We start from the raw sequence: 25,236 nt of genomic DNA on the forward strand, positions 1-25,236 counted from the left end.
AATTCCTATGCTACCATTTTGTCCCTGTGGTGATGGGGTAGTCAGAGAATCAGGAGAATTGATAGGCATGAGAGAATTGATTGGGGAATGGGGTTACTGGGATTGCTCTAAGCGCTAGCATAGATTCAATGGCCTGTTCTGTGGCATATGAAAACCTATAGAAAGTCATGAAAAATATATACTCGGACTCCTTTCTCCAACTCAGCTCGATCACAGTGTTTTCTCTTCACCTCCAGCATGTATACAGCCGAACAGCTCTCCTCATCCCAGCATCTCTCCCATTTGATGTCAAATCCCCTTCAATGCAACCAAAAGGGTTTCACTTCCTTCCTTACTTACCTGTCATGTTCTCATCAACTTCCACAGGTATGTCACTTTTGTTGTCACCTGATTTTCAGCTCCACTTGTCTGAGTACACTCAAGGGAAGTGCATCCAAGATTGTTTAATGTCATTTCCGGTACACAAGTGTAAAGGAGAACAACACAAGAGAAAATCTGCAAATGCTGGAAATCCAGATCAACACACACAAAATGCTGGAGGAACTCAGCAGGCCAGGCAGCATCTACAGAAAAAAGTAAATATTCAATGTTTTGGGCCAAGACCCTTCATCAGGTCCTGATGCAGGGTCTCAGCTTAAAACATCAACTGTTTACTCTTTTTCAAGGAGAACCAAATAATTATGACACCATGTCTGATGCAACACAAAAAAACACAAGAAAAAGAGCACAATAATTTTTTTTAAAAGCACAATAAATATAAATAAATAGGATAGCTGAAATACATAATTTTGACTTCTATATTTAGCAAGGATGTCAATGTCTTGAGAAGGATGGAGCGGATATGAAAAGGCTGAGCTACACACATAAACTGCTGGAGGAACTCAGCAAGCCGGGCAGGACTTCAGAAGGATTCTGGCCTGAAACATCAACTGTACTCTCTTGCATAGATGCTGCCTGGCCTGCTGGGTTCCTCCAGCATATTGTGTGTGCTGCTTGGATTTCCAGCATCTGCAGATTTTCTCTTGTTTATGAAAAGGCTGAAGTGGGATTGGTTTATTGTTGTCCATGTATTGAGATACGTAGAACATGAATTACAGCATAGTATAGGCCTTTGCCCCACAATGATATGCCAACCTTTTACCCTACTCCGCAATCAATCTAACCCCTCCCTCCACATAGCCCTCCATTTTTCTTTCATCCGTGTGCCTTTCTAATAATCTCTTAAATGTTCCTAATGTATCCGCCTCTACCACCATGCGTGGCATCGAGTTAGACACACCCATTGCTCTCTGTTACTTGGGGTACCCATTACCATCCCTGGCTATAACAACCAGTCAGATTATGTCATACAAAAGTACAAACAGAATGCAGAAGACGGTGTTACAGTTACAGAAAAAGTGCCGAGCGAGAAGGCAAATAAAGTGCAAGGGCCTTGACGAGGTACATTGGGAGATCAAGAGTTCGGCTTTTTGTGATGAGAAGTATATTCGAGAGATTTCTAACAGCAGGATGGTGGGTGTACTTGAGCCAGGTGGTATGTGTTTTCAAGGCTTTGTCTCTTTGGCCTTATGGGAAGAGGGAAACAGGAGAATGACATCCTTGATGATGTTGCCTGCTTTTCTGAGGCAGTGGAAAGTTTAGGCAGAACCAATGGAGGCAAGCTGGTCTACATGATGGACTGGTTAATGTTCAGAACCCTCTGATTTCTTGCAGTCTTAGGCAGTGCAGTTGCCATACCAAGCTGTGATGCATCCAGATGCTTCCCTGGTGCATCTATGAAAATTGGTGAGAAACCAGAGAAGCAAGAAAGAAACATCTTGGGGGCAGAGAATAGTCATGCATACAGTTAACAGCTGTTTATTTATTTTTGTGATTGGGCATTTCGGACAAGGCCAGCATATATTGCCTTCCCTAACTCCTCCTGAGAAGATTATGGTGAACTATGTTAAAGTTTCTCAGTCCTTCATGATGGTACACCACAGGTGCTATTGGATCAGGAGTCCCGAGATTAAGACACAGATGAGGAAAGTCCAGCAATACATTTCTGTAAGGATTACTAAAGAACTTAAAGAATCAAGAAATTAGATACTGTTAGAGCTCTAGAAAATTACAAGGTTGCTAGGAAGGAGCTTAAGATAGGAATTAGGAGAGCCAGAAGGGGCCATGAGAAGGCCTTGGTGAGCAAGATTAAGGAAAACTCCAAGACATTCTACAATTATGTGAAGAGCAAGAGGGTGAGCCGTGTGAGAATAGGACCAATCAGGTACAATAGGGGAAATGTAATGGAGTTGGAGGAGATAGCAGAGGTACTTAATGAATATTTTGCTTCAGTATTCTCCAGGGTAAAAGACCTTGGCAATTGTGGAGATGACTTTCAGCGGACTGAAATGCTTGAGCATATAGACCTTAAGAAAGAGGATGTGCTGGAGCTTTTGAAAAGCATTAAGTTAGATAAGTCACTGGGACTGGATGAAATAAACCCCAGGCTACTATGGGAAGTGAGGGAGGAGATTGTTGAGCCTCTTGCGATGATCTTTGCATTGTCAAAAGGGACTGGAGAAGTACCAGAGGATTCGAGGATTGCAGATGTTGTTTCCTTGCTCAATTAAGAGAGTAGAGATAACCCAGGAAATTATAGACCAGTGAGTCTGACTTCAATGGTGGACAAGTTGTTGGAGAATATCCTGAGAGGTAGGATTCATGAGCATTTGGAGAGGCATAGGGATAGTCAGCAAGGCTTTCTCAAGGGCAGGTCATACCTTACGAGCCTGATTGAATTCTTTGAGGATGTAACAAAACACATTGATGAAGGTAGAGCAGTGGATGTAGTGTATATGGATTTTGGTAAGGCATTTGATAAGGTTCTCCATGCATGGCTCCTTCAGAAAGTAAGGATGCATGGGACACAAGGAGACCTGGCTTTGTGGATCAGAACTGGTTTGCCCACCGAAGGCCAAGAGTGGTTGTTGATGGTTAATACTCTGCATGGAGGTCAGTGACCGGTGGTGTTTCACAGGGATCTGTTCTGGGACCCCTCCTCTTTGTAATGTTAATAAATGACCTGGATGAGGAAGTAGAAGGGTGGGTTAGTAAATTTGATGATGGCACAAAGGTTGGGGATGTTGTGGATAGTCTCAAGGGCTGTCAGAGGTTACAGCAGGACATTGATACAGCAGGATGTAGAACTGAGCTGAGAAGTGGCAGATGGATTTCAACCCAGATAAGTGTAAAGTGGCTCATTTTAGAAGATCCAATTTGAATACAGAATGTAATATAAATGGTAAGACTCTTGGCAGTGTGGAATATCAAAGATATCTTGGGGTCCATGTCGATAGGACACTCAAACTGCTGCGTAGGTTGACAGTGTTGTTAAGAAGGGGTATGGTATGTTGGCATTCATCATCCATGGTATTGAGTTCAAGAGCCGTAAGGTAATGTTACAGCTTTGTAAGACCTTGGTCAGACCCCATTTGCAGTACTGTGTTCAGTTCTGGTCACCTCACTACAGGAAGGATGTGGATACTATAGAGAGAGTGCAGAGGAGACTTACAAGGATGTTGCCTGGATTGGAGGGGGCACCTTATGAGAATAGGTTGAGTGAACTTGGCTTTTTCTCCTTGGAGCAACAGAGGATGAGAGGTGACCTGACAGAGGTGTATAAGATGATGAGGGGCATTAATCGTGTGGATAGCCAAAGGCACTTTCCCAGAGCTAAAATAGCTAACATGATGGGGTATAGTTTTAAAGTGCTTGGAAACAGGCAATGAGGGGCTGTCAGAGGTAAGTTTTTTACACAGGGAGTGAGGGGGTGGGTGAATGCACTACCGGTAGCGCTGATGGAAGTGGATACAATAGGGTCTTTTAAGAGCCTCTTAGATAGGTACATGGAGCTTGGAAAAATAGAGGGCTATACACTAGGGAAATTCTAAGCAGTCTCTAGAGTAGGTTACATGGTCGGCACAACATTGTGGGCTGAAGGGCCTGGAATGTGCTGTAAATTTCTATGTTCTAGTCCTATGAACTCAAAGTGGAGGAATCACGGAGACTTCAGCAAATCAAACAAAGCAAAATATTTGGTATGGATATTAGCCAGCAAAACTAACAAGGGCGCAGGAAGAACTGAAATCACTCATGATTCACAGAAGTACTGGGTCTGAACTCCACCAAAGATCCCCAGTGACTGAGCAAAGAAGTGTTGGCATGTCCCCCTGAGCACATAGGAGTTCAGGACCAATCAGACTGCCCCAGTGTCCAAACGAAGCAATAATCCCCAAAGACAATACAGAACATTGAAAATTGGGGTAATTAAGTTACCCCAAATTGAATAAAAGTGACAAACAGATAGAGAGCTGCACAATCCTCATGATCACAAATGAGACATCAGCAAATCAAAGTGAAAAACCAGAGCCGGTCTAAAGACAAACAATCAGACATAAAAGGTAAACAATCCAAGGAACTCTGCATACTCACAAGATGACACCAAGAAAACACAGTTCATATACTAACTAAAAGCAATTCTCTTTCGTTTAAAAAAATTACCCCTGGTTGTGACAATTTCGAAGTCAAAGTAAACTTATTATTTAAGTATGTATACAGTATATCACCATATAATGCATCTGGATTCATTTCTTTGCGGGCATTTACAAGGAAAAAAGAAATACAATATTATTTATGAAAAGCTATACATAAAGACGAATGAACAACCAATGTATAAAAGAAAACAAAATGAGCAAATAAAACAAATAAACAATATTGAGAACATGAGTCGTACAGTCCTTGAAAGTGAGTCCAGAGATTGTGGAATCTGTTCAAATTTGAGGAGAGTGAAGTTATCCACACTGGTTCAGGAACCTGATGGTTGTGGTGTAATAACTACAGTATTTCTGAACCTCGTGGTGTGGGACCTAAGGCTTCTCTCCCTCCTGCCCAGTGAGAAGAGAGCATAGCCTGGGTGGTAGTTGTTGCTTTTTTACAAGTGCTCCTTGTAAATGTGCTCAATGGTGTTGCCCCCATTCGATGGGCTATTTGGAGGAGATCCTGCAGTGGGGATATTTCCATGTGCCTGACGGATTTGTCCTCCTTGGTGGTTGAGATTACAAGTCAGAGAAATGCTGTTAGAATAGCCTAGGTGAGTAGCTGCAGCGTATTCTGTGGACAATGCATGCTGCCTGATGGTGCGCCAAAAAATTAATGTTAAAGATGTTGAACAGGGTGTCAATCAAGCCAATACTTCTGCTGATACACATTTTTAATAATCTATTCAATTTACGTAATTGATTTACTTGTTTATTTATTACTACTTTTTTCTCTCTCTGCTAGATTATGTATTGCATTGAACTGCTGCTGCTAACAAATTTCACGTCACATGCTGTTGATATTAAACCTGATTCTGAAATGTATTTAGCTTCATAAGAATTCCTTAAATTGCACACATCCAAGCAGTTACGAACAAAGGGACGCTGCCATAGAACCATAGAATATTACAGCACAGAAACAGGCCTTTTGGCCCTTATTGGCGGTGCCAAACCATTTTTTTGCCTAGTCCCACTGAACTGCACCTTGCCCATATCCCTCCATACACATTCAACCGTGTACCTGTCCAAGTTTTTGTTAAATGTTAAAAGTGAACCTGCATTTACAACTTCATCTGGAAACTCATTCCACACTCCCACCACTCTCTGTGTGAAGAAGCTCCTCCTAGTTTTCCCTTTAAACTTTTCCCCCTTCAAGTCTCCCCTCGTTCTTCTACATCCAGGGAATAAAGACCTAAACTATTCAACCTTTCTTTGTAATTCAGTTTCTCAAGTCCCGGCAACATCCTTGTAAACCTTCTCTGCACTCTTTCAACCTCATTAATATCCTTCCTGTAATTCAGTGACCAAAACTGCACATGATACTCCAAATTCGGCCTTACCAATGCCTTATACAACATCACAGTAACATTCCAAACCTTATACTCAATACTTTGATTTATAAAGGCCACTGTACCAAAAGCTCTCTTTACTACCCTATCTACCTGTGATGCCACTTTTACAGAATTTTGTATCTGTATTCCTAGATCCCTCTGTTCTACTGCAGTCCTCAGTGTCCCACCATTTACCTTTTATGTTCTACCTTGTTTTTTCCTTCCAAAGTGCAATACCTCACATGTCACCAAAAGCTTTGATAAGCTTCTATAAATAGACAGTGGAGAGCGTTCTAACTCTTTGCATTATGGCCTGGTAAAGAAACTTCAGGAACGTAAAAGTACACAGCTCAGTCCATCACTGGCAAAGCCATCACCACTACTGAGCACATTAACATGGAGTGCTGCCATAACAAAGCAGCACCCATTATTAAAGACCCCCACCATCCAGGCCATTTTCTCTTCTCACTTCTACCATCAGGCAGCAGGGTCAGAAGCCTTGGGTCCCACACCATCAGTTCCAGGAACAGTTATCACCCTACAACCATCAGGATCCTGAACTGATGTGGATAGTTTCACTGACTACAACTCTGAACTGATTCTACAACCAACATACTCATTTTCAAGGACTTTTACAATTCATAAGACCATAGGACTGTAAAATGTAGGAGCTGAATTAGGCCATTTGGCCCATCGAGTCTGTCCCACCATTTCATCATGGCTGATCCAATTTTCCTTTCAGCCCCAATCTCCTGGCTTCTCCCCATATCCCTTCATTCCCTGACCAATCAAGATTCTGTCAACTCTGCCTTAAATATATAGGAAGACTTGGCCTCCATAGCTCTCTGTGGCAACGAATTCCATAGATTCACCACTTGCTGGCTAAAGAAGTTCCTTCTCTTCACTGTTCTAAAAGGACACCCTTCTATTCGGAGGGTATGTCGTCCGCTCTTGGACTCTCCCACCATAGGAAACATCATTTCCACATCCATTCTATCAATACCTTTCACCATTTGATAGGATCCAGGGATGTCACTCCTCATTCTTCTGAATTCCAGAGTTTACAGGCCTAGAACCATCAAGCACTCTTCATATGACAAGCCATTCGAACTTGAAATCATTTTCGTGAACCTCCTTTGAACCCTCTGAACATTCTTTCGAAGATAAGGGGTATAAAACTGTTCACAGTACTCCAAGTGAGGCCTCACCAATGCTTTATAAAGTCTCAACATTACATCCTTGTTTTTATTTTCTAGTCCTCTTGAAATGAATGCTAACATTGCATTCTCCTTCCTCACCAGAGATTCAACCTGCAAATTAACCTTTAGGGAATCCTACACAAACACTCCCAAGTCCCTTTGTGCCTCAGTTTTTTTTTTGTATTTTCCCTCCATTTAGAAAATAGTCAACCCTTTCATTTCTTCCACCAAAGTGCATGACCATACATTTCCCGACACTGTATTCCAACTGCAACTTCTTTGCCAATTCTCTTTATCTGTCTAAGTCCTTCTGCAGCCTCTCTGCCCCTCAATCTATCTTCATATCATCTGAAAACTTTGCAACAAAGCCATCAATTCCATCATCTAAATCACTGACATATAACATAAAACGGATTGGGCTGTGGAACACCACTAATCACTAGCAGCCGGACAGAAAAGGCTCCCTTTATTCCCACTCTTTGCCTCCTGTCAATCAGCCACTGCTTTACCCATGCTTTACAGACAGACAGACATACTTTATTGATCCCGAAGGAAATTGGATTTCATTACAGCTACACCAACCAAGAATAGTGTAGAAATATAGCAATATAAAATCATAAATAATTAAATAATAATAAGTTAATCTCCAAGTGGAAATAAGTCCAGGACCAGCCTATTGGCTCAGGGTGTCTGACACTCCGAGGGAGGAGTTGTAAAGTTTGATGGCCACAGGTAGGAATGACTTCCTATGACGCTCAGTGTTGCAACTCGGTGGAATGAGTCTCTGGCTGAACGTACTCCTGTGCCTAACCAGAACATTATGGAGTGGATGGGAGACATTGTCCAAGATGGCATGCAACTTGGACAGCATCCTCTTTTCAGACACCATCGTCAGAGAGTCCAGTTCCACCCCCACAACATCACTGAACTTACAAATGAGTTTGTTGATTCTGTTGGTGTCTGCTACCCTCAGCCTGCTGCCCCAGCACACAACAGCAAACATGATAGCACTGGCCACCACAGCCACATAGAACATCCTCAGCATCGTCTGACAGATGTTAAAGGACAGTCTCCTCAGGAAGTAGAGACGGCTCTGACCCTTCTTGTAGACAGCCTCAGTGTTCTTTGACCAGTCCAGTTTATTGTCAGATTGTATCCCCAGGTATTTGTAATCCTCCACTATGTCCACTCTGACCCCTTGGATGGAAACAGGGGTCACCGGTGCCTTAGCCCTCCTCAGGTCCACCACCAGCTCCTTAGTCTTTTTCACATTAAGCTGCAGATGATTCTGCTCGCACCATGTGACAAAGTTTCCCACCTTCGCCCTATACTCAGCCTCATCTCCCTTGCATCCAACTATGGCAGAGTCATCAGAAAACTTCTGAAGATGGCAAGACTCTGTGCAGTAGTTGAAGTCCGAGGTGTAGATGGTGAAGAGAAAGGGAGACAGGACAGTCCCCTGTGGAGCCCCAGTGCTGCTGACCACTTGCCTGTAATGCCATGAGCTCATAGCTTGTTAAGCAGCCTCATGTGTGGCACCTTGTAAAAGACCTTCTGAAAATTGAAATACACATCAACCAATTCTCCCTTATCTATCCTGCTTGTTATTTTTTCAAAGAATTCCAACTGATTAATCAGACAAGATTTTCTCTTGAGGAAAACATGCCGACTATATCCTATTTTATTAAGCGCCTCCAAGAACCCCAAAGCCACATCCTTAACAATCAACTCCAATGTCTTCCCAACTACTCTCTTCCTTCTATTCAGACCCCTGGAACTCTCGCCATAATGCTAGTGTTTTCCATAGTGAAGGTTAATGCAAAATACTTATTCAATTCATCCACCATTTCATTGTCCCCCATTACTACTTCTCCAGCATCATTTTCCAGTGGCCTGCCACGCCCATTCTTGTCTCTCTTTTACACTTTATGTATCTGAAGAAACTTTTGGTATCTTCTTTAATATTATTGGCTAGCTTACTTTTGTATTACATCTTTACTTTCTTAATGAAATGTTGATTTCTTTTGGTATTTGAAACCTTCCAAATCCTCTAACTTCCAACTAAGTTTTGCTCTATTATATGCTCTTCTTTGGCTTTTATGTTGGCTTTGACTTCTCTTGTTAGCCATGGATGTGTCATCTTCCCTTTAGAATACTCCTTCCGCTTTGGGATGTATACTGTACATCCCATTGAATTTCCTCCAGACATTCCAGCCATTATTTCTCTGCCACCATCCTTGCCAGTGTTCTTTTCCAATCAATTCTGCCCAACCCCTCTCTCATGCCGCTGTGATTCCCTTTACTTCACTGTAATACAGATACATCTGACTTTAGCTTCTTCTAGTGGTTAGCACAATGCTTTACAATACACGTGACCCTGGTTCAGTTCCTGCCGCTGCCTGTAAGGAGTTTGTACTTTCTCTGTGTGACAGCGTGGGTTTCCTCCAGGCTCCCAGTTTCTTCCCACAGTCCAAAGACATACTGTTTGGTAGGTTAATTGGTCATTATAAATTGTCGTGTGATTAGGTGAGGATAAAATGGGAGAATGCTAGGCCAGAAGAGCCCACTCCATGGTGTCTGTCAATAAATCAATAAACTCATACTCTATCAGTATTTTTTGCACATTTTGTCTTCTTTGGCACATTTGTCGTTTGTCAGTCTTTGATTATGTATGGCTCTTCAAGATTCTATTGTATTTCTTTCTTCAGGACATCTAAAACTTTGACCGATTTCTATAGATACGTGGTGGAGAGTATATTGGCTGGTTATCCTTAAAAAGAAAAATCCTTCAAAATGTAGTGGATCCAGCCCAGTCCATCACAGGTAAAGCCCTCTGCACTATCGAGCACAGCTACAAGAAACACTCACAGGAAAGCAGCATCTATCACTAGGCACCCTCACCACCCAGGGAATGCTCTCTTCTCACTGCTGCCTTCCAGAAGAAGGTACCGGAGGTATAGGACTCGCACCACCAGGTTCATTACCCCTCACACTAAACCTGATGGTATGAATCCCGTGGTTAGGATTAAATTGGGGGTTGTTGGGGGATTGCTGGGCAGCATGGTTCAAAGGGCCAGAGGGGCCTATTCTGCGCTGTATCTCAAATGAATAAATCATTTATTTTTCAGCTGAATGCACGGTTGTCCAAGACATGGTCACACCATTTAGTGAGAACAGTTTTAAATATAAAATGCCTGAAGGATGTTCTCACATACTCGTCCAGGACTGTACCTCAGACATGAAGTTTGTAGTACTGATAACTCGTTATGCAGAATCTCTGACCCTACAGATAAATTTGCATTACAGGTAAGCAATGCCCATGTAGTCAGCATGTGAGAAGCTTTCCACTGATTCATATTTTAGATAATGAATTGTCTTTCCTTTTATTAAAGCATAATAAAGATAGAGTCCACGACGACAGGAGATCTCCAGCTGACAATTGATGAAAACAAAGTACCAATCGAGAGCCTGCCAGTCAGTTTAAGTGAGTAAAATCATTCCTTCAATGTAGAGAAATACATAGATAAGATATAGGAGCAGAATCGGGCCAATTAGCCCATCGAGTCCACTTCACCATTTCATCATGGCTGACACAATTCCTTCTCAGCCCAAATCTCCTGCCTTCTCCCTAGATCCCTTCATACCCTGACTAATCAAAAATGTATCCACCTCTTCCTTAAATATGCATAAAGACTTGCCCTTACAGCCACCTATGGCAATGAATTCCACAGATTCACCACTCTCTGGTTAAAGAAATTTCTCCTCATCTCCTTTCTCAAAGGGCACCCCTCTATGCTGAGGCTGTGTCCTCCAGCTTTAGGTTCTCCCACCATAGGAAACATCCTCCCCACACCCACTCTGTCAAAACCTTTCAACATTTAACAGGTTCAATTGAGATCTCTCCCCCACCCATTCTTCTGAATCTTCTTAATTCCAGTGAGTCGAGGCCCAGAGTCATCCAATGCTCCTCATACAATAAGCCTTTCAATCCCAGAATCATTTTTGTGAACTTCCTTTGAACGCTTTCTTAGATAAGGGGTCTAACACTGCTCACAATACTCCAAGTGAGGCCTCACCAATGTTTTATAAAGCCTCGTCATTACATACATCCCTGGTTTAATATTCCCATATATGAGATTTTTGCTTCAACACTAGCACAGGAAGTGATGAAAAAAGTGACATAAGGTTGACCTGAGATGTGAAAGGACTCAGATCCAAGCAGAAGATGGAAAAAGAGTAAGAGGGTCATACAGCGCAGAAAACCTGGTTCATGCCGACTACAGATGACCATCTGACCATCTGAGCATCTGAGACAGGATGAAATGAGTTGGATATCTGGTATATTGGATCAGCAATTTTTAAAATTTTGTTTAGAGATATAGTGCAGAACAGGCCCTTCCAGGCTCATCGAGCCACACTGCCTAGCAGCCCATCTATTTACTACTAGCATAATCCTGGGGCAATTTACAATGACAAAATAACCTACCAACCAGTACATCTTTGAACTGTGGGAGGGATCTGGAGCATCCGTAGGAAAGCCACGTGGTCACAGGGAGTATGCACAAACTCCCAAATTTGCAGTTGACACCAATATTGAAGGTATAGTGGAGAGTGCGGGAGGCTATCAAAGCATGCAGCTTGCAGCAGGATCTGGACCAGGTGGTAGAAGGCAGAAGAGGGAGTATATTGGATTAAATAGTGGCCTCGGGGAAGAAGCTAGAGAGCGATAGTAGATGGTTGTCTCTGCTGAGAGCCGGAAAGGTGATTGGCAGAAGGGATACAGAGCTGGAGAAGGGAGAGGATCATGGGATGGGAGGCCTCGGGAGAAAGAAAGGGGGAGGGGAGCACCAGAAGGAGATGGAAAACAGGCAGAGTGATGGGCAGAGAGAGAGAGAAAAAAAGAGGGGGGGAAAAACTAAATATATCAGGGATGGGGTAAGAAGGGGAGGAGGGGCATTAACGGAAGTTAGAGAAGTCAATGTTCATGCCGTCAGGTTGGAGGCTACCCAGCCAGTATATAACCTGAGTGTGGCTTGATCTTGACAGTAGAGGAGGCCGTGGATAGACATATCAGAATGAGAACGGGACATGGAATTAAAATGTGTGGCCCCTGGGAGATCCTGCTTTCTCTGGCAGACAGAGCGTAGGTGTTCAGCGAAACGGTCTCCCAGTCTGTGTTCGGTCTCGCCAATATATAAAAGGCCACACCGGGAGCACCGGACGCAGTATACCACACCAGCCGACTCACAGGTGAAGTGTCACCTCACCTGGAAGGACTGTCTGGGGCCCTGAATGGTGGTGAGGGAGGAAGTGTAAGGGCACGTGTAGCACTTGTTCCAGTGCCAGGAGGGTGATGCACCATCAATAACTCACACTGAGACGTAAGGCGAGATATCGGCTTTTATTGACTGGAAGAAGGAACCAGGAGTGAGTGTCCATCATACTAAGTCCTGGAGACTGAGGCCGAGCGTCAGGCCTCAGATCGCCTTTATACAGGGGCCTGTGGGAGGAGCCACAGGAGCAGTCAGCAGGGGGCGTGTCCAGACAGGCAGTTCACCACAGAGGGAAATCGATGGGAAGGGATGGGGGGGGGGGGGGGGGAAACGAATGGAAAAGGGAGTCGCGTAGGGAGCAATCCCTGTGGAAAGCAGAAAGGGAAGGGAGGGAAAGATGTGTTCGGTAGTGGGATCCCATTGGAGGTGGCGGAAGTTACAGAGAATTTTCTCTCCATCGCTCTGCCTGTTCTCCATCTTCCACTGGTGCTCCCCTCCCCCTTTCTTTCTCCCTAGGCCTCCCGTCCCATGATCCTTTCCCTTCTCTAGCTCTGTATCCCTTTTGCCAATCACCTTTCCAGCTCTCAGCTTCACCCCACCCCTACCAGTCTTCTATCATTTCGGATTTCCCCCTCCTCTTCCTACTTTCAAATCTCTTACTATCTTTCCTTTCAGTTAGCCCTGACGAAGGGTCTCGGCCCGAAACATTGACATTTCTTCTCCCTATAGATGCTGCCTGGCCTGCTGCATTCCACCAGCATTTTGTGTGCACTCAGTACAGGAGATAGGATTTCATGTTGAAGTTGCATAAGACATTGGAAAGGCCAATCTGGTAGTATTCTGTGCAGTTCTGGTTGCCTACATACAGAAAATATATCAACATGATTGAAAGAGTACAGAGAAAATTTACAAGTGTATTGCCAAGACTTGAGGACCTGATTTATAGAGAAAGATGAAAAGGGTTAGGACTTTATTCCCTGGAGCATAGGAGAAAGAGGGAAGATTTTATAGAGATAAACAAAAGTATGAGGAGAATAGATAAGACGAATGCTTGCGTTTTCCCCTCAGGCTGGATGAGACCAGAAATAGAGGTTGTGGGTTTGTGGTGAAATATTTTAGGGGAATTTGGGAAGAAACTCCTCTCAGACTGTGATGCAAGTATGCAAGCTGTTAGCAGAAGAGGTGAATATAGCTTCAGTTGTAACGTTTAAGGGGACCTTGGATCAGTATATGGATAGAGTATGGTCTGGATGCAGGCAGAATGGACTAGGCAGAAAATCAGGTCATCATGGACTACATGAGCTGAAGAGCCTGGTTATGAATGAAGTGTCAACTTTTTATTCCTCTCCATAGACGCTGCCTGACCTGCTGTCTTCCTCTAGCATTTTGTGGGTGTTACTCTGTGCATATAAGATTATTTATTGCAATTCTTCAGTAAACGAGCATGAAGGAGATAGTAATGATTGTTAATCCAGATCTGATGCAGCATTAAAAACATAATTAGCTTAAAAACACAATAAATATAAATATAAAAGCAACCTTTTAAAATGCCGTGTAAAAATAACTGTTGAATGCAGTAGTACATACAGAAGTTTAACTTGTATACATAGACTGTATATACAGCACAGAAAGTGAAGCTAGATGCAGGAGTGTCTGAACATAAAGTGACTGACAGGGAACAATAAGTGACCAGGAGCCTTTTGGCAAGAGGAAGTCCTCTAAGTAACAACACAGCATGATTCAAGTGGCACGGACAATACCTATGGCACATATAAGACAAAGATACTCAGTGGCCACTTTATTAGATACCTCCTAAAATGGTCACAGAGTCATTCTCTTCTGCTGCTGTAGCCCAAACACTTCAAGGTTCAATATGCCGTGCATTTGGAAATCCTCTTCTGCACACCACTGTTGTAGTGTGTGTGGGTGTGTGTTTATCTGAGTTACTGTCAACTTCCTGTCAGCTTGAACCACTTTCACCATTCTCCTCTGACCCCTCTCATTAACAAGGCATTTTTTCCCACATAACTGCCACTCACTAGATGTTTTTGTATTTTGCACCATTCTTTGTAAACTCTGGAGACTGTTGTGTGAAAATCCCAGGAGATCAGCAGCTTCTAAGATACTCAAACCACCCCATCTCGAACCAACAATCATTCCATGATCAAAGTCATTTAGATCACATTTCCTCCCCTTTTGATATTTGGTCTGAACAGCAACTGAACCTCTCTACCATGTCTGCGTGCTTTTATGCATTGAGTTTTTGCCACATGATTGGCTGATTAGATAATTGCATTAATGTACAGGTGTACCTAATAAAGTGGCTACTGAGGGTATAATCCCTCTCAACCCCATCTTCTGCCCATAACCTTTACAGTCCTTACTAACCAACAACCTATCAACCTCCATGTAAAATATACCTAGTAAAGTGTCCATTGAGTGTACACCCGCCCCCCCACTCCCGTCCCATCACTGTTTGACACCATGGTCCTGGTCACATTTACTACCATATGGGCACAAAACATTTGTTCCTTACACAAGCATAAAGCACTGTCTTGCAAGTCACTTTCACAACATATATTATTGTGCTCAGCCACCCTAGCCCAATCACAGGACAGTTCGCAATGACTAACTAACCTACTTCATGGTACTCCCTCAGACTCTGGGAGAAAAGCCGCGCACACACGGGGAAGGCGTACGAGCTTCTTACAGTGGAAACCGGAATTGAATTCCGAACTGTGACACCCCAAACTGAAACCATATCATGCTAACCAACTTTTATTCAATGTGTTCACAGAAATTCTTTAATAATAATAACAATAACGTACAAACACGAGAAAGTCTGCAGATGCTGGAAATCAGAAGCAACACACAACAAAATGCTAAAGGATCTCAACAGGTCAGGCACTATCTATGGAAAAGAGTAAATAGCTGATGCTTCAGGCTGGGACTCTTCTTCAGGACTTATTTCTACAGAACTTTCATATAAACAATGTAGTTCAAAGTTCTTTACAAATGCAATAGAGTGCAAACATAAAAATAAAAGACAAAAATAATGTTAATTTAAAACAAGGTTAATTAACAAATCTTTAAACCAAAATTTCCTTTCTGAAAAGTGTTTTGTCGTGAATTTCTATAACTCTATCAACAACAATAATTTGGCTCAAATCATATTTGCTTTCACAGTGGTAGTGTAACCACTAGCTCCAGTGGCTCGGTTTCAATTCTGCTGCTGTCTATAAGGGGTTTATACGTTCTCCCTACGGCTGCATGGGTTTCCTCCAGGTGCTCAGGTTTTCTCCCACATTCCAGAGACATACCGGTTAGGTGTTACTTCATCACATGGGTGTAATTGGGAGGTGTGGGCCTGATAAGAGTTCCCATTACAGTGCTGTATCTATCTCTAAATAGCAAAAACAAATTCAATGCGTCTGCGCTCTAGGCACAACTGTTCATGGCAACCATGTTACTTGCAGAGTCCTTGTCCATTGAGCGGACTGACAATGGGCTGAAGATAAAAGGCCCTGAACTTGGCCTTGAAAGTCTCTTCTTCGATGGCAAAATTATTAAGGTACTAAATATTCCATGGGGTAACTTTGATTACAGATAAACACAGATCAGTCTGTTTCTGTATGGGAAAAGGTAGCATGCTGGTTATGCCAAATGGTATGTTGGTTATGTGTCTGGAAAAGCATTGTTGTGACCAGAGTTCAAATCCCAATGTAGTAAGTGAGGGATTTTTTATTTAATTAAAAACATAAAACACTAAAGCAAAGTGCAGGCCCTTTGGCCAATGATGTTGCCCTGACCATTCAGCTACTGAAGGATTATTTTTGTTTTATGCACATTCTCTGTAAAATCTAGAGGCAATGGTGTGTGAAAATCTCAGGAGATCAACAGTATCTGAGATACTCAAACCACCCCATCTGGCACCAACAATCATTCCACAAAGTCACTTAGATCACATTTCTTCCCCGTTCTGATGTCTGTTCTTGACCATGCGAGTATGCCTTTATGCATTGAGTTGCTGCTACATGATTGGCTGAGTCTATATTTGCATTAATGAGCAGGGCTACAGGTGGCCATATAGTGGCCACTGAGTGTAATTCAATATATATTTATGTAAAAATTATTTTCTGTGTAGTCTTTACCTATGTTCCCATGAACATGCCCATGATACTGTGTGTAGTCTGAACCTATGTGCCTGTGAAAAAGCCATTGATTTTCTGTGTAGTCTATACCTACCTGTCAGAGATTCATTCAGTGCTCTATACCCGTCTCCCAGTGATTCGGTGTCTGCTCTGTACCCATCTGGCCGTAATTTGGTGTGTGGTCTGTACCTGTCTGCCCATGATTTAGAGTTTACTCTGTACCCGTCTGGCCATGATTCGGTGTGTGCTCTATACCTGTCTGGCCGTAATTTGGTGTGTGGTTAGTACTTGTCTGCCTGTGATTCAGTGTGTGCTCTGTACCCGTCTGGCCGTGATTCTATATGTGTTCTGTACCCGTCTCCCTGTGTTTCGGTGTGTGGTCTGCACCCATCTGCCTGTGATTCAGTGTGTGCTCTGTACCTGTCTCCCTGTTATTTGGTGTGTGATCTCTACCCGTCTGCCTGTTATTTGGTGTGTGGTCTATATCCATCTGGCCCTGATTCACTGTGTGTTCTGTACTCGACTGCCTGTGATTTGGTGTGTGGTCTGTACCCGTCTCCCTGTGATTCCGTGTGTGGTCTGTACCCATCTGGTTGTGATTCAGTGTGTGATCTATACCTGTCTGGCCATCATTCAGTGTGTGATCTCTACCCGTCTGCCTGTTATTTGGTGTGTGGTCTGCACCAGTCTGCCTGTGATTTGGTGTGTGGTCTGTACCTGTCTCCCTGTGATTTGGTGTGTGGTCTGTCCCCATCAGCCTGTGATTCTATGAGTGGTCTTTAACCGTCTGGCCGTGATTCTGCATGTGTTCTGTACCCGTCTCCCTGTTATTTGGTGTGGGGTTTGTACCTGTCGCCCCGTGATTCTTTGTGTAGACTGTACCCGTCTGCTTGTGATTTGGTGTGTGGTCTGTACCTGTTTCCCTGTCATTTGGTGTGTGGTCTGTACCTGTTTCCCTGTCATTTGGCGTGTGGTCTGTACCTGTCTCCCTGTTATTCAGTGTGGGATTTGTACCTCTCTCCCTGTGATTCGGTGTGTGGTCTGTCCCCTTCAGCCTGTGATTCTGTGAGTGGTCTTTAACTGTCTGGCAGTGATTCTGCGTGTGGTCTGTACCTGTCTCTCTGTGATTTGGTGTGTGGTCTGTACCTGTCTCTCTGTGATTCGGTGTGTGATCTATACCCGTCTGGCCATGATTCAGTGTGTAATCTGTACCCATCTCCTTGTGATTCTGTGTGTGCTCTGTACTCATTCCCCTTTTATTCTGTGTGTGGTCTGTACCTGTCTCCCTGTGATTCAATGTGTGGTCTGTACCTGTCTCCCTGTGATTCAATGTGTGGTCTGTACCCGTCTCCCTGTGAGTCAGAGTGTGTTCTGTACCTGTCTGGTTGTGATTCGGAGTGTGATCTATACCCGTCTGGCCATGATTCGGTGTGTGATCTGTACCTGGCTGCCTGTGAATCGGTGTGTGATCTATACCCGTCTGGCTGTGATTCGGTGTGTAATCTGTACCCATCTCCCTGTGATTCTGTGTGTGCTCTGTACTCATTTCCCTTTGATTCGGTATGTGGTCTGTACTCGTCTCCCTGTGATTCAGTGAGTGGTCTGTACCTGTCTCCCCGTGATTCAGTGCGTGGTCCGTACCCGTCTGGCCGTGATTTGGTGTGTGGTCTGCAACCATCTGCCTGTGAATTTGTGTGTGCTCTGTACCTGTCTCCCTGTGATTTGGTGTGCGGTCTGTACCCGTATGGCCGTGATTCAGTGTGTGGTTTGCACCCGTCTGCCTGTGATTTGGTGTGTGCTCTGTACCTGTCTCCCTGTGATTCGGTGTGTGGTCTGTACCCATCTCCCTGTTATTCGGGGTGTGGTTTGTACCCGTCTCCCTGTGATTCATTGTAGACTGTACCCATCTGCATGTCATTTGGTGTGTGGTCTGCACCAGTCTGCCTGTGATTTGGTGTGTGGTCTGTACATGTCTCCCTGTGATTCGGTGTGTACTCTGTACCCGTCTCCCTGTTAGTCCGTGTGTGGTTTGTACCCGTCTCCCCGTGATTCATTGTGTAGTCTGTAGCCGTCTACCTGTGATTTGGTGTGTGGTCCGTACCCGTCTGCCTGTTAGTCCGTGTGTGGTTTGTACCCGTCTCCCTGTGATTCATTGTGTAGTCTGTACCCATCTGGTTGTGATTCGGTGTGTGATCTATACCCATCTGGCCGTCATTCAGAGTGTGATCTCTATCCGTCTGCCTGTTATTTGGTGTGTGGTCTGTACTGGTCTGCCGGTGATTTGGTGTGTGGTCTGTACCCGTCTCCCTGTTATTTGGTGTGGGGTTTGTACCTGTCTCCCCGTGATTCTTTGTGTAGACTGTACCCGTCTGCCTGTGATTTGGTGTGTGGTCTGTACCTGTTTACCTGTCATTTGGTGTGTGGTCTGTACCTGTTTCCCTGTCATTTGGCGTGTGGTCTGTACCTGTCTCCCTGTTATTCAGTGTGGGATTTGTATCTGTCTCCCCATGATTCTTTGTGTAGACTGTACCCGTCTGCCTGTGATTTGGTGTGTGGTCTGTACCTGTTTCCCTGTCATTTGGTGTGTGGTCTGTACCTGTTTCCCTGTCATTTGGCATGTGTTCTGTACCCGTCTCCCTGTTATTCAGTGTGGGATTTGTACCTGTCTCCCCGTGATTCTTTGTGTAGTCTGTACCCGTCTGCCTGTGATTTGGTGTGTGCTCTGCAGCTGTCTCGCTGTGATTCTGTGTGTGGTCTGTACCCGTCTGCCTGTGATTTGGAGTGTGTTCTGTACCCGTCTCCCTGTGATTCTTTGTGTAGACTGTACCCGTCTGCCTGTGATTCGGTGTGTGATCTAAACCCGACTGCCTGTGATTTCGTGTGTGGTCTGTATCCATCTCCCTGTGATTCAGTGTGTGGATTGTACCTGTTTCCCTGTGATTCAGTGTGTGGTCCATACCCATCTGGCTGTCATTCAGTGTGTGATCTACACCCGTCTGGCCGTGATTTGGTGTGCAGTCTGCACCCATCTGCCTGTGATTTCCTGTGTGGTCTGTACCCGTCTGGCCGTGATTCAGTGTGTGGTTTGCACCCGTCTGCCTGTGATTTGCTGTGTGCTCTGTACCTGTCTCCCTGTGATTCGGTGTGTGGTTTGTACCCGTCTCCCCATGATTCATTGTGTAGACTGTACCCGTCTCCCTGTGATTTGGTGTGTGCTCTGTACCCGTCTCCCTGTGATTTGGTGTGTGCTCTGTACCTGTCTCCCTGTTATTCGGTGTGTGGTCTGTACCCGTCTCCCTGTTATTCGGGTTGTGGTTTGTACCCGTCTCCCTGTGATTCATTGTGTAGACTGTACCCGTCTGCATGTGATTTGGTGTGTGCTCTGTACCCGTCTCCCTGTTAGTCCGTGTGTGGTTTGTACCCGTCTCCTCGTGATTCATTGTGTAGTCTGTAGCCATCTGCCTGTGATTCAGTGTGTGGTCTGTCCCCTTCAGCCTGTGATTCTGCGTGTGGTCTGTACCTGTCTCTCTGTGATTTGGTGTGTGGTCTGTACCTGTCTCCCTGTGATTTGGACTGTGGTCTGTACCCGTCAGCCTGTGATTCAGTGTGAGGTCTGTAACCCGTCTGGCCATGATTTGGTGTGTGGTCTGTACCCGTCTGGCCATGATTCTGTGTGTGGTCTGTACCTGACTGCCTGTGATTCGGTGTGTGATCTATACCCGTCTGGCCATGATTCGGTGTGTGATCTGTACCTGACTGCCAGTGAATCGGTGTGTGATCTATACCCGTCTGGCTGTGATTCGGTGTGTAATCTGTACCCGTCTCCCTGTGATTCTGTGTGTGCTCTGTACTCATTTCCCTTTGATTCGGTATGTGGTCTGTACTCGTCTCCCTGTGATTCTTTGTGTAGACTGTACCCGTCTGCCTGTGATTCGGTGTGTGATCTAAACCCGACTGCCTGTGATTTCGTGTGTGGTCTGTATCCATCTCCCTGTGATTCAGTGTGTGGATTGTACCTGTTTCCCTGTGATTCAGTGTGTGGTCCATACCCATCTGGCTGTCATTCAGTGTGTGATCTACACCCGTCTGGCCGTGATTTGGTGTGCAGTCTGCACCCATCTGCCTGTGATTTCCTGTGTGGTCTGTACCCGTCTGGCCGTGATTCAGTGTGTGGTTTGCACCCGTCTGCCTGTGATTTGCTGTGTGCTCTGTACCTGTCTCCCTGTGATTCGGTGTGTGGTTTGTACCCGTCTCCCCATGATTCATTGTGTAGACTGTACCCGTCTCCCTGTGATTTGGTGTGTGCTCTGTACCCGTCTCCCTGTGATTTGGTGTGTGCTCTGTACCTGTCTCCCTGTTATTCGGTGTGTGGTCTGTACCCGTCTCCCTGTTATTCGGGTTGTGGTTTGTACCCGTCTCCCTGTGATTCATTGTGTAGACTGTACCCGTCTGCATGTGATTTGGTGTGTGCTCTGTACCCGTCTCCCTGTTAGTCCGTGTGTGGTTTGTACCCGTCTCCTCGTGATTCATTGTGTAGTCTGTAGCCATCTGCCTGTGATTCAGTGTGTGGTCTGTCCCCTTCAGCCTGTGATTCTGCGTGTGGTCTGTACCTGTCTCTCTGTGATTTGGTGTGTGGTCTGTACCTGTCTCCCTGTGATTTGGACTGTGGTCTGTACCCGTCAGCCTGTGATTCAGTGTGAGGTCTGTAACCCGTCTGGCCATGATTTGGTGTGTGGTCTGTACCCGTCTGGCCATGATTCTGTGTGTGGTCTGTACCTGACTGCCTGTGATTCGGTGTGTGATCTATACCCGTCTGGCCATGATTCGGTGTGTGATCTGTACCTGACTGCCAGTGAATCGGTGTGTGATCTATACCCGTCTGGCTGTGATTCGGTGTGTAATCTGTACCCGTCTCCCTGTGATTCTGTGTGTGCTCTGTACTCATTTCCCTTTGATTCGGTATGTGGTCTGTACTCGTCTCCCTGTGATTCAGTGTGTGGTCTGTACCTGTCTCCCCGTGATTCAGTGCGTGGTCCGTACCCGTCTGGCCGTGATTTGGTGTGTGGTCTGCAACCATCCGCCTGTGAATTTGTGTGTGCTCTGTACCTGTCTCCCTGTGATTTGGTGTGTGGTCTATACCCGTCTGGCCGTGATTCAGTGTGTGGTTTGCACCCGTCTGCCTGTGATTTGGTGTGTGCTCTGTACCTGTCTCCCTGTGATTCGGTGTGTGGTCTGTACCCGTCTCCCTGTTATTCGGGGTGTGGTTTGTACCCGTCTCCCTGTGATTCATTGTAGACTGTACCCGTCTGCATGTCATTTGGTGTGTGGTCTGCACCAGTCTGCCTGTGATTTGGTGTGTGGTCTGTACCTGTCTCCCTGTGATTCGGTGTGTACTCTGTACCCGTCTCCCTGTTAGTCCGTGTGTGGTTTGTACCCGTCTCCCCGTGATTCATTGTGTAGTCTGTAGCCGTCTACCTGTGATTTGGTGTGTGGTCCGTACCCGTCTCCCTGTTAGTCCGTGTATGGTTTGTACCCGTCTCCCTGTGATTCATTGTGTAGTCTGTACCCATCTGGTTGTGATTCGGTGTGTGATCTATACCCATCTGGCCGTCATTCAGAGTGTGATCTCTATCCGTCTGCCTGTTATTTGCTGTGTGGTCTGTACCGGTCTGCCGGTGATTTGGTGTGTGGTCTGTACCCGTCTCCTTGTGATTCAGTGTGTGGTCTGCACCTGTCTCCCTGTGATTCAGTGTGTGGTCTGTCCCCATCAGCCTGTGATTCTATGAGTGGTCTTTAACCGTCTGGCCGTGATTCTGCATGTGTTCTGTACCCGTCTGCCTGTGATTTGGTGTGTGCTCTGCAGCTGTCTCGCTGTGATTCTGTGTGTGGTCTGTACCCGTCTGCCTGTGATTTCGTGTGTGGTCTGTATCCATCTCCCTGTGATTCAGTGTGTGGTTTGTACCTGTTTCCCTGTGATTCAGTGTGTGGTCCATACCCATCTGCCTGTGATTCAGTGTGTGATCTATACCCGTCTGGCCATGATTTGGTGTGCGGTCTGCACCCATCTGCCTGTGATTTGCTGTGTGGTCTGTACCCGTCTGGCCGTGATTCAGTGTGTGGTTTGCACCCGTCTGCCTGTGATTTGCTGTGTGCTCTGTACCTGTCTCCCTGTGATTCGGTGTGTGGTCTGTACCCGTCTCCCTGTTATTCGGTGTGTGGTTTGTACCCGTCTCCCCATGATTCATTGTGTAGACTGTACCCGTCTGCATGTGATTTGATGTGTGCTCTGTACCTGTCTCCCTGTGATTTGGTGTGTGGTCTGTACCCGTCTCCCTGTTATTCGGTGTGTGGTTTGTACCCGTCTCCCCATGATTCATTGTGTAGACTGTACCCGTCTCCCTGTGATTTGGTGTGTGGTCTGTACCCGTCTCCCTGTGATTTGGTGTGTGGTCTGTACCTGTCTCCCTGTGATTCAGTGTGTGGTCTGTACCCGTCTGCCCATGATTCGGTGTGTGATCTATACCCGTCTGGCCATGATTCTGTGTGTGGTCTGTACATGTCTGGCCGTGATACTGTGTGTAGTCTGTACCAGTCTGGCTGTGATTCAGTGTGTGGTTTGCACCCGTCTGCCTGTGATTTGCTGTGTGCTCTGTACCTGTCTCCCTGTGATTCGGTGTGTGGTCTGTACCCATCTCCCTGTTATTCGGTGTGTGGTTTGTACCCGTCTCCCCATGATTCATTGTGTAGACTGTACCAGTCTCCCTGTGATTTGGTGTGTGCTCTGTACCTGTCTCCCTGTTATTCGGTGTGTGGTCTGTACCCGTCTCCCTGTTATTCGGGTTGTGGTTTGTACCCGTCTCCCTGTGAGTCAGAGTGTGTTCTGTACCTGTCTGGTTGTGAGTCGGAGTGTGATCTATACCCGTCTGGCCATGATTCGGTGTGTGATCTGTACCTGACTGCCTGTGAATCGGTGGGTGATCTATATCCGTCTGGCTGTGATTCGGTGTGTAATCTGTACCCGTCTCCCTGTGATTCTGTGTGTGCTCTGTACTCATTTCCCTTTGATTCGGTATGTGGTCTGTACTCGTCTCACTGTGATTCAGTGAGTGCTCTGTACCTGTCTCCCTGTGATTCGGTGTGTGGTCTGTACCCGTCTCCCTGTTATTCGGGGTGTGGTTTGTACCCGTCTCCCTGTGATTCATTGTAGACTGTACCTGTCTGCATGTCATTTGGAGTGTGGTCTGCACCAGTCTGCCTGTGATTTGGTTTGTGGTCTGTACCTGTCTCCCTGTGATTCGGTGTGTACTCTGTACCCGTCTCCCTGTTAGTCCGTGTGTGGTTTGTACCCGTCTCCCCGTGATTCATTGTGTAGTCTGTAGCCGTCTACCTGTGATTTGGTGTGTGGTCTGTACCCGTCTCCCTGTTAGTCCGTGTGTGGTTTGTACCCGTCTCCCCGTGATTCATTGTGTAGTCTGTACCCATCTGGTTGTGATTCGGTGTGTGATCTATACCCATCTGGCCGTCATTCAGAGTGTGATCTCTATCCGTCTGCCTGTTATTTGGTGTGTGGTCTGTACTGGTCTGCCGGTGATTTGGTGTGTGGTCTGTACCCGTCTCCCTGTTATTTGGTGTGGGGTTTGTACCTGTCTCCCCGTGATTCTTTGTGTAGACTGTACCCGTCTGCCTGTGATTTGGTGTGTGGTCTGTACCTGTTTCCCTGTCATTTGGTGTGTGGTCTGTACCTGTTTCCCTGTCATTTGGCGTGTGGTCTGTACCTGTCTCCCTGTTATTCAGTGTGGGATTTGTATCTGCCTCCCCATGATTCTTTGTGTAGACTGTACCCGTCTGCCTGTGATTTGGTGTGTGGTCTGTACCTGTTTCCCTGTCATTTGGGGTGTGGTCTGTACCTGTTTCCCTGTCATTTGGCATGTGTTCTGTACCCGTCTCCCTGTTATTCAGTGTGGGATTTGTACCTGTCTCCCCGTGATTCTTTGTGTAGTCTGTACCCGTCTGCCTGTGATTTGGTGTGTGCTCTGCAGCTGTCTCGCTGTGATTCTGTGTGTGGTCTGTACCCGTCTGCCTGTGATTTGGAGTGTGTTCTGTACCCGTCTCCCTGTGATTCTTTGTGTAGACTGTACCCGTCTGCCTGTGATTCGGTGTGTGATCTATACCCGACTGCCTGTGATTTCGTGTGTGGTCTGTATCCATCTCCCTGTGATTCAGTGTGTGGTTTGTACCTGTTTCCCTGTGATTCAGTGTGTGGTCCATACCCATCTGGCTGTCATTCAGTGTGTGATCTATACCCGTCTGGCCGTGATTTGGTGTGTGGACTGTACCCGTCTCCTTGTGATTCAGTGTGTGGTCTGCACCTGTCTCCCTGTGATTCAGTGTGTGGTCTGTCCCCATCAGCCTGTGATTCTATGAGTGGTCTTTAACCGTCTGGCCGTGATTCTGCATGTGTTCTGTACCCGTCTCCCTGTTATTTGGTGTGGGGTTTGTACCTGTCTCCCCGTGATTCTTTGTGTAGACTGTACCCGTCTGCCTGTGATTTGGTGTGTGGTCTGTACCTGTTTCCCTGTCATTTGGTGTGTGGTATGTACCTGTTTCCCTGTCATTTGGCGTGTGGTCTGTACCTGTCTCCCTGTTATTCAGTGTGGGATTTGTACCTGTCTCCCCGTGATTCTTTGTGTAGTCTGTACCCGTCTGGC

The 25,236-nt window shown here is 45.7% G+C and overlaps 1 protein-coding gene across 1 annotated transcript in view; it reads left to right on the forward strand.

Annotated features, from left to right (window-relative positions):
- LOC132402339 (vitellogenin-like) overlaps positions 1-25,236 on the forward strand; it is a 145,016-nt gene that overhangs the window by 83,804 nt on the left and 35,976 nt on the right. Inside the window, exon 28 of the mRNA XM_059985217.1 lies at positions 15,820-15,948. Coding sequence (XP_059841200.1) covers positions 15,820-15,948 — 129 coding nt within the window. The remainder of the gene's footprint in view (positions 1-15,819; positions 15,949-25,236) is intronic.

Source organism: Hypanus sabinus, chromosome 11 (assembly GCF_030144855.1).
Source record: "Hypanus sabinus isolate sHypSab1 chromosome 11, sHypSab1.hap1, whole genome shotgun sequence".
NCBI lineage: Eukaryota > Metazoa > Chordata > Chondrichthyes > Myliobatiformes > Dasyatidae > Hypanus > Hypanus sabinus.